Here is a 19,517-nt window from a genome sequence, read left to right on the forward strand (position 1 = left end):
GCAACACTAAAGGAGCCACAGGATATTTTTGACAAATACCGTTTGTGTTACTCATGACAACAAGCTGCAGTATTCTCCGTATAGTTGTACTATTTGATAAGGTTGGAACACAGAAAACATCTGCAGAAGCATCCAGGCCTGGTTGTCCCTAAACCTTGTGATGATGAAACCATGACAACCCTGTTGCGCCACCTTTCTAAATAAACAACATGAAGCAACACCAGAAAAATGTCAGACATAGTGAGACATGGTGGTAGAATATTGATCTGGGGTTATTTTATTTTCAGATGGAACTAAAACTTTCTAAAACGTTTCTAACTTTCTAGCAGCGTTGACCCCAAAATCTTCAGATGCCTGATAGAAAACTGAAGATAGAGATTTTATTTATCAGCATAAATTATCAAATTAATAAAAGAATGACTTCAAATGACATAACATTTCAGTTTTAAAATGTTCTAGTGGGACGTTCAGTGTGAACAGAATCTGAGAAATTTGGAAAACTTTCATGCTCAGATATTGCCAAACCAAGATGTGGGATTCTGATAGTCTTACTAAAGTACACTGAATGGTGAAACTGGATTAAATGGTGATTGATATTTTTGCAAAATGACATCATTTTCCATTCTTTTTAACCTCTCCATCCAAACTACATCTTTAAGTAAAGGGACCAAATAAAGCAAATGCCAGGACACTGCAAGTAGATCAATTACATCATTTCAGAGTGATTTAAATAACAGTACAGTTTAATGTTTACACTGGTAAGTTTAATTTCACATTTTATTTACAAAATATATTTAAAAAGAAATATGATGAAAGCAATTTATAATTTGAATACATGTATGTGCCTATATATATATTCTTAAGAACAAAAGGAAATAAAAGATTTCCGCTAATTTTTTTTCTGTCTTCACCGTCTTCACTTTACCTGTGTTTTTAAAAATAAAATAAAATAAAAAGATGGACTCTGATTTCAACATGGATCACACAGCCAGTCAGAAAAGGAAATAAGAAATGAGTGAAAACAGACGAAGTGGGTCCAGTTCATCTGTGGAACCTTTTGCTCTTTCAGAGTCGGCAAAATGCAACAACACGTAAATATAAACAATATGAACATGACTAAAACAGGGCATTTTAACTCTTATTACCATTATTAGATAAATAAGCAAATAAAGTGTCTGACTGGGACATTGCTTGTCCCAGTCAGACATGAACAACAATTTTTACTCTACATATATTTCCTGAGTGCTGCCGTTTGAACCTGAAACATATTCTGATGAAATAACGATCCCAATGTTGATTAGCAAATGTGCATAACTCAGTTGTTCTTATTTTTTTTAAAAAGAAAATTGGGAGTATTCAGCTAATAATAAATAACGCCCAGACAGAAACCAGAAGTTCAGGTTGGAAGTAAAGGACGGGTCACTCCTTGGCTGAAAGGAATGTGAACCAGATGAAAACAAAGAAGAAGAGAACTTTACCTTCAGACTAGAACATTCATCCTTCATCCGGCTTCATCCTTAAACATGAAGCCGTTCAAAGACGAGTGCTTCTCATTATATGCTAAGGTACACAATGATCTTGCAGGAACTGACAAACTGTACATGGAGACACAGAAGTCAGAGATATATAAACCTGTTTATATTACATTTGATGTAAAAAAGGAAAAGAATGCACCAATACATTTTTTTTCCATCTGATTTACCAAAAATCAGACAAAGAAGCCGATGCAGGCTAGTGCAGCAGAGTTCATGTTGTTGATTGATGCATTGTAGACAGAAAATAGTGGGTGTAGCTCATTATTATGCATTTAATAAACTGAAAAAACCCACAGGTTAAAGGTTTTGACTTGACAATCGGGGTCAAATTTGGCTCAGTTCTCTGGCCAATTGATTCACGCATGTCAAGTACAATTTAATCAACTTATTAAAATGGGTAGAATGAAGTTTTAATGAGTTATAGAGCTGCTTTGTGGCTTCATGTTTAAAACAAATCTATATATACAATTTTGTTACAGGTTTCATTGTAAATATGAAAAAGTTCTGCTAGAAAACCTAAACACAACAGACAGGGTCGAGGAAGAGGGGGGGAAATAATTTCCATATAAAAAACTTGCCAAGATTGAGCATCTGTTGTGTGTGATGGAAAATTGTCTGAAACAACAGCAGCAATAAAAGCGATAGAAAAAAAGACAAACAAGTTGCTGGCTCTTTTGCCCAACTTCTTCTTCCCAGGAATAATGATAAGAAGAAAAAAAAAACCTGAATAAGTTACGACTCAGAAAATTGATGTGATTGAGAAAACTGGTCTGCAGCTTTCATCCCCTACACTGTGTTGTTACAAATTGTAATCAATAGATATAAACACGATCAATGGCTGACAGTCATAAATTAAACACTCAGCATTCAACAACGGACGGACGTTGATGGTAAGGCCTCCTCCAGAGCAACAGCTCCATCTTTTTCAAATGTAAAAACTGTTTGACCAATTAAATATCTGTCTGCAGAGAGAGTAAACGGATGATATTCTTCTGTGTACATTACACTCTGCCCGAATGTTAAAAGGGCTAGGGGTGCAGCAGGCTGCCAAACGCCTGGAAGTTTGATGAGAGAACAGCGGCCGAGGAAGCCGAGGTGGAGGGAAGGTTAAATTCCACCTGCAGCCTGCGGGGGGCGTGAGTCCCACCGCCTGCGGCACCACAACCAGGGCCGTCAGAAACGAAGGGCCTGCCGTGCATCTGCAGGTGGTAGAAACAGGAGTTCAGGAAGCCGTGGTCGTCGTCAAGGCGGGCCGGCGGGTTTCCACGGCCCCACTCAGAGCACTGGTCAGAGGGCTGAGACTGGAGCTGAACCGGAGCTGAGGGACGATCCGAGGCAGCGTCTCCAAGTTCGTCCATGGATGGGTAAGAGAACGGACAGTCGAAGAGCTGCTGAGGACATTCGTCGGGACACAGCTCGGACAGACTCATCACCAGCTCACCGTCTGGGAACAAAGAGATAAATTCAGATCACGTCTGATCAGTAAAACCACTGAGGCCCACCAGACCCTAACTCTGTTTTTGATTTTTCAATATTTTTATTCATAGATCATTAAACAAAAATATTCCATCAAATCTCAATTTAAAAAAAAACAGCAAAAATAAAACAAATGCCCTTCAAAGACTGTATGCAACAATGTTAGGAAGAGGAAGGAAAGAAGGAATTTGTCTATTTTGAGAATTTTGTCAAATGACGCAAATGTGGAGACAAATTAAAGTTACTTTATCCAGTTCAATTCAGTTTACTTATCTATCGCCAATTCACATTACTAAAACAAAATCTTTTTGCTGAACTTCAGTCAGAAGATTACCAGTCATTTTTAAAAAAGAAGAAGGAATAGTGAGGCAGATCATAAGTGGATAGCAGTGAAAAGATTTCAGGCTTCTGGGAAGTAATGAAATAAATATTCGCCAAGAGACAAGAGTCTGCAGCTCTCTGAGCACAAGTTCATAGATTCTGTAAAGTAACTAAATGTGGAATCATAAAGGGTGTTATTGCGTTTTGGTGACAATGTGTGAGGAAACACTGATGCACATGAAATTATTGTAACTTTGTAGTGACAATCTTAAAAACAGATTGTAAACATCAACAAGAGCCAAGTTATTTGTTCTTTTTGTTCACATTAGTTCACCGTTTTCTTTACCTGCAGGCCCAGCCTGCTTTCTGTAGCGTGTGTGGACGGAGGTCATGGCTTTAAGAGAAAGCGGGGCGTTCGTCTGCGCCTGGGGCGGCCTTCTTCTTCTGGAGCAGAATGCCAACATGAACCGTGCACAGACAAACATGCACACCCAACAAACAGAGACATGCATACGTGCATGCACAAACAGAACAGCACGCGACAGTAAGGATGGGAGAAAACAAAGGTGGGGAGACATAACAAAACATAATGAAGATGAAGCAAATGATGTGATCTCGATGCCAAAAAAAATAAACTGAAGAATTCTGCACAGTAAAGGCCAAAAAACTGCATATATGACTATTAGGATTTGGTTTCCATTAATGCTGGAGGTTTTCTCTAACTTTTTAGAAAAGTTCAAATTAAATGTTCATTGTCACTGTAGTTCCGCACAACATGTACAGTACAGACCAAAAGTTTGGACACACCTTTCTAATTCAATGGGTTTTCTTTATTTTCATGACTATTTATAAGGCAAGAAATCCCACCTATTAACCTGACAGGGCACACCTATGAAGTGAAAACCATTTCAGGTGACTACCTGAATGAAAATGCAGAGTGTGTGCAAAGCAGTGATCACAGCAAAAGGTTGCTATTTTGAAGAAACTAGAATATAAGAGCTATTTTCAGTTGTTTTACACTTTTTTGTTTAGTGCATATTTCCACATGTGTTATTCATAGTTTTGATGCCTTCAGTGTGAATCTACAATGTCAATAGTTATGAAAATAAAGGAAACTCACTGAATTAAAAGCTGTGTCCAAACTTTTGGTCTGTACTGTACATACTTAAGTACTGTCACTTGCATGTTTTAATGACCTTCTGTAAGAAAGAGTAATTTTACAGCAGAACAAACTCAGTTTCACAGCTCATTTATTGATCTATTCCTGATTCGCACCTTGTTTGTTTAGATCCAGACTTGTACTTGAAGGAAACCGGGACTCCATTTGTCCAGAGGTTATTGAGATCTGTGACAGTAACCCCAAAGAATTGTTGCTTCCCTCGAGATCTCCACCCTCTCCATCCTGGTCTCCATCCTCACTAAAATACAGAAGCACAATCACAAATTATGTGCAACTTTAAAGTGTACACACACATTTGACACAGATGATGTCATGGTAGAGTTCACTCATTGCTACACACACTCAGATGTAACTGATACTAAGAGAAAGAGAAAGAGAAAGAGAAAGAGAGAGAGAGGAGGGGTCATGGCATGCTTATTGGTCATATATTATGACTAGGGCAAGCTACAGTATTTGTGTAATTATTATAACCCCCTCTACCACCCAATTTTATAGCAAAGCTATAATGTCACATTTTTCCCACTTCCAAGTTTTGCACTATCATTTGTTGGTCTATCACATAAAATCCAAATAAAATAGAATTAATTTATAGGAACATTTTTTCCCAATATTACAAATAGTCTATAACCGTCTTCCAGTTTTTATTAACAAACAAGTTAGCCCAAAGCATTTCTGCAGAAGTACTCACATGTTCTCCGACTGCATGATGTACTTTTTTCGGCTCACCCTTGTGGCCTGCTGGGTGAAGAACATGTGGCGCTCCGATTTCTTCCACATGTAGTAATATGCCACACACTCACCAACGGAGCGAGTTCGTACCTGTGGAGAAAGGTTTTAATCATTTTTAGAAACAAGTATTTAAAACAATCAGTCACATTTTGAGGCTAGATTAAGGATCAAAGGCTCTAAATTTGATCACATACCTTATTAGCCTGAATGAGATGGAAGTTTTTCCCATAAACACGGTAGCCATTCTCAAAGTTCCTACACTCCTCCTCGCTCCAAGAACACAGCTCCTCTAAAAACAGTAGGTACACAGAGAACTGAGATCCTGCAAACTAGTTCAGGTTAAGCACATGTTATTGATAACAAAAATCATTCACCTCCTGCTGAAAATCTACCAGCACACTTCTAAGCTGGAGCGCCACAACTCAACACAATCAAGTTTTGTGGTGGAATAAAGTCACAGGCTTTTGGGAAAACGACATGGTTTTACTGCACATGTACCATAGAAATATAGCTAAAGTACAGTGGAAACCACTGACAAAAGCGGCGCAACATTTTTAAATTCACTTTCTTACACTAAATCATACTTAACATTTCCACCTCTTCTCCGTTAGGATTACCAAAATTATTTATATTTGCAAAATGGCAGAATTATTGTGAGGGGTTTTTTTCTAGGAATTTTACTTTTTTAATTGAGGAGTTTACATAAAAGCAGCCTATCATTCAAAAAATCTGGAAAAACCGAGTTGATGATGTAATGGTTTTGAAAGCTTCTGATAGGTTAGCATTTAGATTAGAAGGAGATACACCCATAGATATATGTAAGGCATTACTTCAAACAAAATGATTCCCTGTGTGACATTATGAAAAATACATGTCATCATCATCACAACCAAAACCTTGTGTGAAAATATTTACTAAAAATAAATATTGCTGATGAAGACATCATCAAGTTTAAGCTTGGGCACAAACTGGTATTCCAAACGGTAAATGGCCTAAAGTATACAGTCTGACAAGTTACAAAGTCAAACATCCTGTTATAAGGTTATATAGTTTCATAAAGTAAAAGTGAGTCATGGCTTTTAAAGAAGTCTCAATATATCTCTTTCACATAAGACTCATTGTTCTTTAATTTATTTTGAAACAAAGTGTTTTAATTCTATGTGCAGCCGCACATCTGGAATGAGTTCCTGAAAAACAGGAAAAAACAGGTTTTTTTTTTTTTTTTTTAAACCTGTTAAACAGGTTATTCTTTTTCCTCCAAAATGAATACAGCAGATATAAACCGTGAACCACCTTTCAATCTGACGGCCAGTCGGGAAGCAGATTATATTAAGCAAATGATAAAAGAGCAAATGGTCACAAACATTAGAACTTTGCTAAAGTTTAACAGTGCTGTTAGGTTTAACTATGTGGTTCAATACTAGGTGCTTCCATGAATAGGATCGTACAAATCAGATCACATAAAAAAAAAGTCATCCATGACAACAGGAAGAGTCTTACCACTGAATACTTTCACATTGAAACGTAACCGTCTCAGTGCTTCTTCTGCATTGAAGTTGCATTTCACTAGTTCATACAGTGCCTGAATGTTGAGCCAGAAAGAAGGCAGAAATCAAAACTTAATCCCACATGACAAAAAAAATTAACTAATAACGACTCCTGCTACATTATCCCAGTTCCTTTGGCTTGTTTAGCAAACAAACAATATTATAAATTTTAATGTAGTCACCTACAGCTGCAGGCAGTGGTGATGTGAATAGCATAAAATGCCACACTAATGATGTACCTGCTCATTGTCTTGGATAGTGGCTGTTTGGGTCCATACCGCCCCCTCCTTGCCACAAAGTCTCTGTACATTCTGCAAAAATTTCTCTACTTCCTGTACAGGCAAAACCTCGGGCCTCCACAGCACCTGGTCGTCGTGGTTGTAAGCTGGAGGAGCGAAAGCAGAAGAGGAAGATGGAAATTGTGAGAATGATGACAGGTCTGTGCGTAGCAGTCTCTTCTTTTATACCAAGTTTCTAATTTTTAGTATCTCTACAGATAAATATTTATGGTACAATGTCTACAGGGTCTACTCAACAAATGCACTCCACAAACAATCATTTTCACCTCTCTCCTCAGATAAATGTGGATTTATTGGTGGGATTTTTGCTTGATACATGGAGCCGACCATGATTTCCTGTAGAAAAAAAAACAATAAAATGGTTCAAATCTGAGCATTCACTACAAGATGAAGATGATCTTAGAAACACTGGATTAAAGCAGAGTTTACATAACAGTCCAAGAGTCTGATAAGAGGCAGTTTACATTAAGCTGCTTAATTTTAGCTAGATTTGGTCTATATTTGTTGTGGAAAAATAAGAACAAATAAATAAATACATATGAAAAGCTAATTTCTGACTGGTTCAGTACCATGCTGACACTATTTCAGATCCACAATGTCACAAACTCATTCAAGTCCAGTGTTACTATATTTTAAATGGATTAGCTTTATTTTCAGTGAGGAACAATTGTTACTGCATCCATCCATCGTCTAACACCCTTGTCCCTAGTGGGATCAGGAGGTGCTGGTGCCTATTTCCAGCGAACCTTTCGGGCGAGAGGCGGGGTCACACTGGACAGTGTGTCGCAGGGCAACACAGAGACAGACAGGACAAACAACCATGCACACACACACTCACACCTAGGAGAATTTAGAAAGACCAATTAACCTAATAGTCATGTTTTTGGACTGTGGGAGGAAGCCAGAGTACCCGGAGAGAACCCACACATGCACAGGGAGAACATGCAAAACTCCATACAGAAAGACCCTGGGCCGGGAATCGAACTCAGGACCTTCTTGCTGCAAGGCAACAGTGCTTCTAACTGCGCCACTGTGCAAATATTTGAAAATATATCATTACAATGTTTTTAAAAGTAATATTTGTAGACAGTATACACAATAGAAATGATCAATAAAGAAATTAACAACACCATATTTTAAAAAAAAAAAACCCTGTGAAAGAAATTATAGGACAAACTAAAATTCAAATGTTGCTGACAGGATTTTTGTCTTTCCACTCGTATTTTGTGTCTTTATGTAGAAGCACAAATTAGTTTTTCTTCATATATATTTTAATTATATTGCCGTCAAATGAAGATAACTGTAGCTGATAATTTGAGTATCTAATTGAATAATGAATCCTAATATTTCAAATGACTGGACTCATAAATACCAGTCATTTTAAAGTTACAGAGTCTAGAATTACATTTGAACTAAAAGGTGTAATAGAAAGAGTTTTCACCTTTGGCGTCGCACCATGGGACCTATTTTTGTTTATTGCCAGTGGAGGCTCACCTGACGTTTTAAATATGCAGCATTGTGTATTTGTACATGCATAAATATTTAGAGCCTAATTTTATTGATCTTTTTGTGATGCTGGAGGTGGCACTCATTTATATAATTAAGAGTTTGAAGAGCCAAACCTTATTTCCAAGTTAATCTGTAAGTAAATTAAAAGGCATTTTTGGAGGGAAAAAAATCATTTAGAAATAATGCATTACTTGACAAAAAGAATCTGAAGAATGAGAGGACTTTCATTCAGATATTTGGCCCACACTTCATCTACTGCTACATAGAGAAGGACTTACTCATTTATAAATAAACCAGCAAAATTGGTCCAAAAATTGCTACAAATGACATCTAATATTAACAATCCCATTACATACCCCATATCCCTGGAGTATGATCGTCTAGTAAAAAATAGATACATTTCTCTTTGATATTTATCAAAATGGGAAATAGAAGAGAGCCTGCTATTCAAGTATGGCAGATACAGTTTGATCTGTTAAATGTTCCTTCTCATTTAGAGGTGAAACAATGAAGAAAATAAAAATATACCGTACAGACCAAATGTTTGGACACACTTTCTAATTGAATTCAATGAGAAGGTGTGTCCAAACCTTTGGTCTATACTGAATACAGACCAAAAGTTTGGACACACTTTCTAATTGAATTCAATGAGAAGGTGTGTCCAAACCTTTGGTCTGTACTGAATACAGACCAAAAGTTTGGACACACTTTCTAATTGAATTCAATGAGAAGGTGTGTCCAAACCTTTGGTCTGTACTGAATACAGACCAAAGGTTAGGACACACTTGTGTCCAAACTTTTGGTCTGTACTGTATGTGAAAACTGATGTATACCAACCTACCTTTTGTGGATAACTACTTTTCTGTAAAATTCAATCTCATGTTTTTTTTTGCTAATAGTCACCGTAATTCAGCGTATGCATGTGTGTGACAGAAATCTTTCATTTTAATTCTGCTGTCAGGTTCAACAAAGGACTGAGTTTGCCAATTATCCTGTGGCTAGAAAACCAAAGTACCAAACAAAAGTTGTACTTGGGTTTTTAACATGTAACATAGTTTAATGTGTTGTCCTCAATAAAAAATAAACCGGAATTGAATTAAAATTTCCACTGCTTGCATATGTAAAATGCCCATATCACTATTTAGAACAATGATACAAAGATTTAAAACAACTGCACGTGTGATAAGTCTGTATGACTCCAGTTTATCTAGCCACTGCACAGTGACCAACTCAACATGATATCATTCTGAGTAGCTAACCTTGTGCTCTTCATTGGACGGAATAGAAGAATCATCAGTGTCGTCGTCTGATGAGCTGACAGTCGTCGCTTTGTATCTGTCTGAAAGAGACAGAAACGGCACAAAGAGGATTATTCAACCCTGAGCAGAATTCCTCAAAAAAGAAAAACATTTCCAAATCAGCTGTGATGTCGACTGAACACCTCAAATACTTGAACTGTTGATGGAAAGGCTTTCTTCAATGTAAGAAAAATGTTAGAAATAAGTGAAGAAAATTGTCCAAATATTAGATTAGAAATTATTACAAGCAAGCAGAGCCAAGTAATTGTTTGGAGATTAAAAATGTTTCCAAGGAACACATCCACAACTCAAATGAAAAAACAACTAGCTGTTTAGAAAAGTATAGAAATATTTATCTCTACAAAATAATAATCAAAATAGTGGTGTGGTGAGAACATTTTCAGCTTCCTTTAGGGAAAAACAAAACTCTAATCTGTGAAATAAACATTATATATCAATGCATCAAAAAAATGGTTTTGACAGAAAATAACTATAGCTCTTTTATTTGAATAAAAAGGACAAAACCAAAAATACTTTTATCAACACTTCTTTTGGTGTGAAAATCTTTATGGGTAATTAATCCTGTGTGTTACCCTGGAGGCTGGGCAGCAAATCTGAGGTGTTTGAGGAGGTGAGATCATAGGCTGAAGCTTGTTTCTCTTTCTTGCCATGAAACAGGTCCTTCGTCTTCTGATCCTGTACAAGACACAAAAAACAAACAACACTACAAAACTCAGCAGAACAATGATCAACCTTGTGTTTATTTGAAGCCAACCTTACAAGAAGCCACCTTGAAATTATCAAATGATCAAATGAGGAAGTGAAAATCTTATGTTGCAATGTTTTGAAATTGTCCTAATGTTTTGGTGCATTTCTTTAATGTGATCGGCCGAATACACAAAAATCATAGATAGCTCAAGTAAATTGAGCCAATAACAAGAAACCCACAATCAGAACATCTATAGAGAAAGTTGCATAACAAATGAATGACGGCACTAGTTGATATATGCTTTGGCTGAATCTCACCTTATCCAGAGTCATATCTGGCAGAGTGGTGGTTATAGGACATGTTTCCTTCTGTGGATTGGATACTTGATATCCATATAAAGCCAGTAGCTCCTCCAAGGGAAGCTCACTGACCTATAGGGGCAAATGACAGAGAAAGGAGAGAAAAAAAAATACAACAATGTAATTTAATTCCACTTCAGCTTTAATTCCACAAAACTGTTTTGTTTTCCTAAAAAAACCAGTTGAAATATGACCTTTGATTTTCAGTTTCTCAAGCACATTCATGACTTTTTAGGGAGCAAAATTTGATATAAATATTTTCACAATGTGTGGCACGGAAGATTAATATATCAATATGTCATGTTTTTTTTTTCAACAAGTCGATTGAGCAGCAAAATGTAAGAATAGCTTTGGCGCAAAAGTGAGAAGTTGCAAACAAATCCAACACTGAGAGGGAAGTTCAGGCCAGCAGCACTTCATGTTCTTCATGCTGAAAAACTCCCAAAATACTGTAACTACAGTGAATGGAAAAATATGTTTGTATGTAAAGCAAAACAGACCCAATGTGCTTTACAACATTACCTGTGTTCATTTAGTTTTGCAGGTATTTATTTCTGCCCTAAAACCAGTCCAAATTAGGTGATTATTTTACAATATATGTAAATACTGTATATCTATATTGTGGCACTTAATTTTTTTAAGCATGTGCAACCTATTGGATTTAGTTAATTCAGTCAAAAGATGTAAAACAATATCCATGCATGAATTTTATTTAAAAGAAAATTCCAAACAAAGGATAAAACGCACATTACTGCAAATTAATGTCATGTAGTTCAGGTGTTTCACAGCGGTTGGGACAAAGCTATGGCTCGGTCATAACGCTGACCAGAGCTGCACCTTTTATCGCTTCTTCATTGCGTTCCCATTCCTCAGAGTTGCTGCTTGTGGTGCTGGGAAATTGCGGTCATTCCGCTCCAGAAGTTAAGAGGCGTTGCTCAAGATTAAACTAATAATTATGCGCCTCCAAACTGTGCAGCTCTCCGATAACACACGGCAATCCGTCGGTTCACTGGCTTGATTGAATTTTTTTTTTTTTGGAGTTTGCATTGACGTAAATCACGAGCCAATCAACAAAAGACGTCTGCTGAAATTTCAAAACTTTTGAAAATCTTTTACTAAAATGGCTAAATACAGAAAAGAACAGCCCAGGTGAATTTCTCCTGTGGGGATTAATAAAGTAGTCATTCTGTAGCAGATGGAATGAAAATATCTGTAGGTATCGGCCACAAGTACACCTTCAGAAGGCTGGTAACATTATTCACCACCTGCAAATACTGTTCAAATCCAATAAGCTGAACATACTTGTTTTCCATAAAAATAATTAGAAGTTATAAACTTATTCCAGAAAAACAAAATTCCCTTTTTTCTGTTATTGATTCTGTATGGAGAGATTATAGTTTCTTATTTAGTCATTTATTTATTTTTAATGAGCAAACTCATTTAAAATTTCTTTTAAAACTGACACTGAGATTTTTCTTTATGGTCGAGCACGTTTGCTGGACCAGTTTTTGTATTTGCCGTTTCATACCAAGTTTGTAATACATATGGATTTAGAATGGGTCATAAACATAATAAAATTGGAAAAAAAGACACCAAGACCACCATTGTGGCTATTATATAAATGTATATATTTTCAGAAAATATGATACTGCTAGTTTTTGTCTTTATTATAAGTCAGAGTAAATAAATCGCAGCTGCACTTGGAGGCATTCTGGGAGAAAATTACAAGTTTTGCTTGCAGCTGGAAGGAGTTGTGTATACTATTAAAAACATGGTTATTTATGATTTTTCTGTGGGGTGCATCTTTTGTCTTCAGTCAAACATTGTTCTCAGTCAAGAAACTAACGCATGTCAAAAATAGAAAAAATTGATTAAAAAAAAAGAAATAAAAAAAAGACAAAAGACCAGCCTGTCGGCCATTGACAGGGCACAGCTTGTCGATGGCCGTTAAATTTGTCAAATTGTCCCAACTCAGTTCAACCCTTTAATTCGTCAGGAGAAATATAGATTGATTAGCTCAAAGTTATAATGACAACCTCAAGATTTTTCCAAGATGGGCCTGAGTTTTAAAAACTCAGGCCCATCTCCAACACCATTACTGGGAAGACATACAATTACAGACACTATGCCATCATCAAGTATCAGGGCAATGATTTGAGACAGGGATCCTGACGCTAATTATTTGAAAAAGCCTTGATTAAGACTGTAATGATACTTGGGTCAGATTGGAAGACCTTTCATAAAACAGATAGTTTAGCCCCCATTCTTTTATATTTACAATTTCAGGGTTCCCCCCAGTGTATTATAAGCCTGGTGGGCCACCAGGCTTTACTTGAACCCCCACAAGGCTGAGCATTGCTCATTTGTTTAAGTCTTTTAAAAATGTTTGCATTTTTTAAGACTCTATAGTTGGTGTTCAGGTATTAATCTTCCAATAATACATAATTACCGAGTGATCTCTTAAAATTTCCTGTCAATTTTAAGCATTTTTAAACTCAAAAACACGACAGGTCGCTGGATGAATGACTACCCTGGCACCCAACCACTGGGCTTAGCAAGTTTTCTGGGGGAAACCTTGAATTTGTTTTAAATATATAGTTATTTTGGGGAAAATGAGTTCCAATTGATTTCTAAAAAAAAAGCCCTAGGTCTTAAAAATGTGTCATAGACACAAACATATTTTGAGAGACAAAAGTTAACTTACTGTTGGGGATTGTGCAGCCATTTTCTTGGAGCGAGAAAGCGTCTCCTCCAAATCCTCTATGACTTCTTCCAACTGCTGTTTCTTCTACTGAAGGCCTTCATCTCCGTACTTTGCCCACTCTCCATTAGGCCACAGTGTCTGTGCTAATGTTCATTTGCTTGTCGCCCACCTGCAAACACATATACACACTTTTTATAGAAAAACTCATATAGAAGGGTTTCGCAACATACACATAGCACACCTGAGGCACAAAGTGCAATGTACACACAAACAGCATATAAATGATCCTGGTTCAGAACATTGTAAACCAGCCAGCTGCTGCATTCTTAAAGCATAATTTTTTAAGATTTGTTACCAACAGAGCTTAAAATATACAACACCACCAAACTTATCAAGTCCATGGCTTCACAAAAATGAACATGAGTGGCAATCCAAAGTACTTTATATGATACTGACCTACTCTTTACAGCCATAACAGCTCAATGGTGTAGAAGAGCATTTATGAGAATATTGGACATTTCTTAAAGAAGTGCATTTATGAGGTCAGACGCTGATGTTGGACAAGACTCAACTTGCTGTATCTGCCCTAATTCATCCTAAATCTATTTAACAATCTTGAATTCCTGCTCCACACAAAGCTAGCTCATCCATACCTTTATGGACCTTGCTTTGGCACAGTAGTTCAGTCATGCTGAAGCAGGAAGGAAATGCTGGTGTCATCTTATCTATAATTTTGGGTCACTTGATAAATCTCTTAGGCAGACTGTAGAGGAACCCTTTAGTGAGATTTTCTTCCCGAAGGGTGTTTTCACACCTAATATTCTGGTGGACTTGGTTCGGTTGGGGACCAAAATTGCAACATTTGTTACATTTTCAGCTGCTGCAATTCACTTTCACACTGCACTGTGTCAAACGATCCAAACTAATTGAGAAACCTGATCTCCCTCCTTGCCTGTTGTGGCCAAGAACCGCTGAAAGAAACAACTCAAAAATCTCAGAAAAAGACATGAGGGCAACTTAATTCTTCCCAAAATGTAAACAAAAAGGTAGCGTCAAATCCTAGCAGTTGTAGGATTTCTCTTTTTGTAAAGGACTAAGAACCATTTCTCCCTCTAGCATTAGACTCTTTTGCAGTTGTTTTGGTTCTAGTGACCCAGAACGGCCTACACTATAGTCGTTTCCTGCTTTTGTAGCGACCTACACTCCAAAAGCAGGAATCCACATATGCATTCGAACTGCGCCACAGTTCACTTTAATCAAACAGAGACCTAGGTTGTTAGGCAGACCAGAGTTTGCTTTTTGGTCCACGTAAGAGTTCGATTGCGCATTCACGCCTCCTGAAATGAACCGGACTTTCAAGACAAATGAACTAGAGTTTGATTAAAGCAGACTAAACGTGGCTGGTGTGAATGTGAACATGGTTTGTATAAAAGTCTGCATTTTCAGTCGGTGATTCCTAAATATTTGATATTTTGATACTTGGCTATGTGCACTATTTTGCTGTGTTTGAAAACAGGTAATTTTGCTCAGGTTCTAGAGTCCTGCTAATGACCCAATTATGTGATTCAGATGTGTCGACTCATACACTCGTGAGTCTAACAGTTTCACCACACTGGCCCTTGAGGACTTTAGTTTGACAGTACTTTACAGGGACACCCATGTTATGTAACAAGACAAACCTAATTTGGGATAGATTATAAAGACTTGGCTGCAGCAACTGCACTGGTCTCGACTGTCAGTCATCTTGACTTGTCCTTAGCAGATAGCTGTGAACAACAATTAAAAAACAAACTGTACACTGTGAAGCTTGTTTTCAGGTAGATCAGCTCAAAACTTCCACACTAAGCTGCTTTATAATGTGTTATCTTCAGACAAAAAGATTACACAGGGGCACATTTGGGGCATAGGGTCCGGAGGGAGGAAGGTGCCACTTTACCTTAAAGGTCACAAAAGGAAACATCTAATCAATTTTTGGTGCTGCTCCGTTTTCCCAAACCAGCATCAGCCAAACTCTGCTAGAAAGAGTTTTTTATGTCATTGTTCAAACACCATGACTGGAACAACAGACTGAGCCCAGAATAGTTGTACTGTATCGGCAAGGTCTCCCTCCCTGAAAAAGATTTCAAACCGGAATGAGGTTTCCAGAAGTGTTGCGAAAGCTGGCAAGGCTGAAAAGAAGGCATGGTGATCAGTCAAAGAAACATGGTGCAGCAGTAAAATAAAAGATCAAGCTTATTTTCATTTGAGAATCTGAAGATGTCCAGTAATGTCATTTATGTATCAAGCCGTGTCATCAAGGAGGCTTCTGTTAATGGTGATTGTTCTGTACCAATCAGTCAGCCAATGTCATCAAGAACAGTCTTCAGTGCAAAGAAGAACAAGATGTCCTGGATAGAATTGTATTGTCTCCACAATGAAACCAGCCAGCATCACCGAATGTGTCTAAGATGTAGTTAGGCCCATATAAACATAATATCTGGGATTAGTTTGGCAAGGTGTGTTTATTTATTTATTTTACAAAGGAGCTTCAGTGCACCTAAAGTAAAAATGAAACCTCTATTTGCTTCTTTTTTGATGTAGAATATGATACCAAAATCAATTATTTAAAAACGTCCATCTTTTGTGTGACGTGTCCATCTTTTCTTGACAAAAACTTGAAAATAAGGAACTAAAAAAAACCTTGCTTTAAGTATGCACTGTGGATGTGGTTGAGCTTAGCATTAGCATACATATTCAAACTTTGGAGTCAGTACACATCTCAAAACATATAAGACAGAGTTGTCCATCTCCAGTCATCAAGAGCTTCTTTCCTCATTTTTAGATACATATCTGTTTCAACACAAACAAATCCAGTGAATGGCTCCAAAAGTTTGCTGCATAGGGACAGGAGTTTTGAACACTTGATTTAAGTTGTTTCTGATTAACCCTTAATAAGGTTCAGCCATTGCAGAAGGTTTTTACTGACATTAACTTAAGCTGGGGACACACTGCTCAACTCTCACAGACTCAACACATTTAGAAAAAATGTGTTTACACTAATAGACTGATTTCAAAAGATGTTTTGTTTCAAGATTGGATAATACAATATACAACTTAACCACACTCAATTCAATGTTCTGAATTGAGTTTTCTGTTGATCATTTACAGCATTTCATTGGCTTCCATTTTTAAAAGATGTCAGTTTATAGGGTTTTGATCACATCTGCTTAACATTTTTACAAAGTTTAGATTAAACTGAAGATCAATGAGGTGATAAATCATAAAACAAAGTGAATGCCTCAAATAATATAAAAGTCAAGAGTAAAACTCTTTTTCTGACTAAAAGTGAGAAAAGGGTCTTCTCTAAGTTATAAGTTTATTATGCTTCCTGCTAGGAGGAATGTATTTCTACATAGCCAGTTGCGGGCCTGTATTGCACCTCATTTACAAGGAGAGTGGAGAACTAAAAAGTAAAGAAAACTTTGGTAACAGACACTATAAGGAACAACCAAATCCTTAAATCAGATAAAGTGCCAACAGTTACTAAATGTCACAACCTACTTTAAACGACACCAAAGGTCCTGTAAGAAGCTGCTTTTTGTCCCAGCCCCATCGGGCGCTGTCTGTCTGACCAGGGGCGCTTTCCTGTGACTTGGTGCTGAACATCTCTTCCTCCACCCGGCTCGATGCGAGAAGGAAACTACTAGTTTACAATGTTTCCGAGAGGCACGGTGGAAGTTCACCTCCGCCGAGTCAAGTCATGTCTCCAAAACTTTTCAACTCGACCCACCCTGCCGAGAGGACGCACCTGAAAATAGTTCAGCACCACCGCGTTGAACCCGGCCCCGGGATCCCTATTGTTTTCTACTGCCGTACTATCAAGGCAGAGAGGGGAATGGCTCTTTAACACTAAGAACGCGGAGAGAGACGATCTACGCCGGAGAGGCTCTCCGTTTCTTCCCCCCACCTCAGCTTCCCGGTGCTAAAATGCCTCGTAGCTCTCTTTCAGCCGCCGCTCAGCAGCCGGAGAAACCCTCGGTCATACTGGGAGCCGTCGGGGTTGACATAGGTCCTAAATTCGGGACAGTTTCTCTAACATTACGGCTCATTAGATTCCTCGTTTTCGCTCACTTACCTCCGCCATTCCGTTTCTGCGCAAGCTTACTGTTGCCCGGATGTTGTATGTCTGCTCCTCTGTACAACTCCGTTTATTGCCGCAACGACTCGGCAAGAGCAGTTTTGCCTTAACTTTGTCTGACTTAACTCCACTTTTTCTAAGATTTGTTTTTTAAATTATTTCCATGTGGCAAATAATGTTTTTTTTTTTTTACTACTTATGTAAAATAGTTCATTTGGAAAGACACCTACAGCGGCCGCTACTTTCAGTATGAACTTAACGAAATCATTTGAAGCACTTAACATTTTATAACATTCTACTTAAAGCAATTTATATTTAAAAAAAACCTTTATAATTAAAATCCGTTTTGCATATTGAGCAATAAAACAAGTTCATGACATTAAATTGTTGTTGTTTCTTCTGTTTTTCTACAAAGTTAAACTGAACAAATTTCATTGCATGGAATTGCTATGAGATTTAAATTCAGCACAATTTGCATTTATTGTACTTACACCAGATCCGTGTGGTTTGAAATTTTGAAAAGTAAAGGCCGTCTATGTGATTACTTTATTCACGGAGGTGGAAACTCAACATGCTCAGAGTAGATTAAAAATGCCATCCTTCTGAGACCCTGCTCATTAATTTGTGCCCCTAACTGTGGGCATTTTGTTCACCCTACTGTACTACTATAGGACATCCTGGCTTTCGCGACGCGTCATGTGATAGGCTTTTATGCTGGGAACTCACTTTCCCCAATCAAAATGAACAACTTACCAGCAACCACATTTTATGAAGAGAGGAGAGGAAAGTCAAGTATTTTGTAATCTTTAGCAATTTTTCCCTGCTATATTTTTATTTATTGACATGTTTGCTAACAATATTTTTGACCTCTGAAAGAATTGAATGATTTGAAGAGTTTCACCTAGGCTTCAGAGCTCATCATAGCACTGAAATATCAATACTAAAGGTCACTACTGAAAAGAATATTAAGGAAAGCAAAGGATACATTTCCTCTGCATTGCTGATGATACTCAGCTATATTTATTCATAAATCCTGATGAATTCAGTCAGTTAGACTACAAGAAAAACCTGGAGGACATTAAATTTGATTCCTGTACTAAACCAAAGTGAGAACATGTTATTTAAATCTCATATTAAACAGGTTTCCAGGATTTCATTTTCTCATCGCCAAAATTAGAAATATCTTGTCCAGGCTGAAAAATTAGGCCATGCAATGAAAAAGAGAAATCATGTTTCTCCTATTTTAGCTTCCCCTCACCGCCTCCTTGTTAAATCCAGAGAATAATTTTAAATTCTCATTTTCACATACACAGTCCTCAATATTCTTCATCTAATAGTAAAGGTAATTGTATTTATATAGCACATTTTCAGCAACATTGGTTACCATGAACCAAAACCTACATTACCAAAAGCAGAAGTACATATCCTTGTCTCATCCTCTGGATTTAGTCAAATGTGCAGTTATTGCAGGACTTGTTGAGCAAGTTTTCTGGATGAACAGGAAATGAAGAGTTTGTTGACATGTCTATAACATAAAATGATATACAGAAGGTGGTTACGTGTTTATTGGTAATGATGGAAAAAATATGCTGGCTTGTCACTTTTTAACCACAAATTGGAGGTGTGAAGACTCACCATAAATATGGTAAAAAGGATTTTTAGTTTGATAGTGTAGACATGAGGCATTCAGCTCCACTGTAATCTGTTTTCCTAACTACAGTAGCATTCCTCCTT

General features: G+C 37.3%; 1 protein-coding gene across 2 annotated transcripts; it reads right to left on the minus strand.

The window, feature by feature from the left end:
• Nucleotides 1–251: 251 nt before the first annotated feature.
• Nucleotides 252–17,879, minus strand: mier2 (mesoderm induction early response 1, family member 2). Of its 2 annotated transcripts, none has more exons than XM_028028603.1 (12): nt 17,781–17,879; nt 13,667–13,835; nt 10,921–11,034; nt 10,488–10,590; nt 9,856–9,935; nt 7,354–7,423; nt 7,028–7,173; nt 6,742–6,823; nt 5,436–5,530; nt 5,201–5,331; nt 4,608–4,750; nt 252–2,979 (listed from the first exon to the last, which is right to left on the minus strand). In XM_028028603.1, exons 2-12 carry the CDS (start codon nt 13,685–13,687, stop codon nt 2,564–2,566), a joined length of 1,401 nt encoding a protein of 466 aa, XP_027884404.1. In that variant the 5' UTR covers nt 13,688–13,835; nt 17,781–17,879; the 3' UTR covers nt 252–2,563. The 2 variants fall into 2 exon arrangements, with proteins under 2 accessions (XP_027884404.1, XP_027884405.1); XM_028028604.1 differs by lacking the exon at nt 17,781–17,879 and adding an exon at nt 15,346–15,452.
• Between the last annotated feature and the right edge of the window lie 1,638 nt (nt 17,880–19,517).

Source organism: Xiphophorus couchianus, chromosome 9, assembly GCF_001444195.1.
Source record: "Xiphophorus couchianus chromosome 9, X_couchianus-1.0, whole genome shotgun sequence".
Taxonomy (NCBI): Eukaryota; Metazoa; Chordata; class Actinopteri; order Cyprinodontiformes; family Poeciliidae; genus Xiphophorus; species Xiphophorus couchianus.

Bases quoted from the DNA above. Each gene is read 5' to 3' on its own strand.
- mier2 (XM_028028603.1), bottom strand. From the start codon at position 13,687: ATGGCTGCACAATCCCCAACA. The intron at 9,936-10,487 runs GTAACACACAGG...TGTCTCTTTCAG, and splicing joins TTTGCTGCCCAGCCTCCAGG to ACAGATACAAAGCGACGACT. The intron at 5,531-6,741 runs GTAAGACTCTTC...TACTGTTTTTAG, and splicing joins CAATGTGAAAGTATTCAGTG to AGGAGCTGTGTTCTTGGAGC.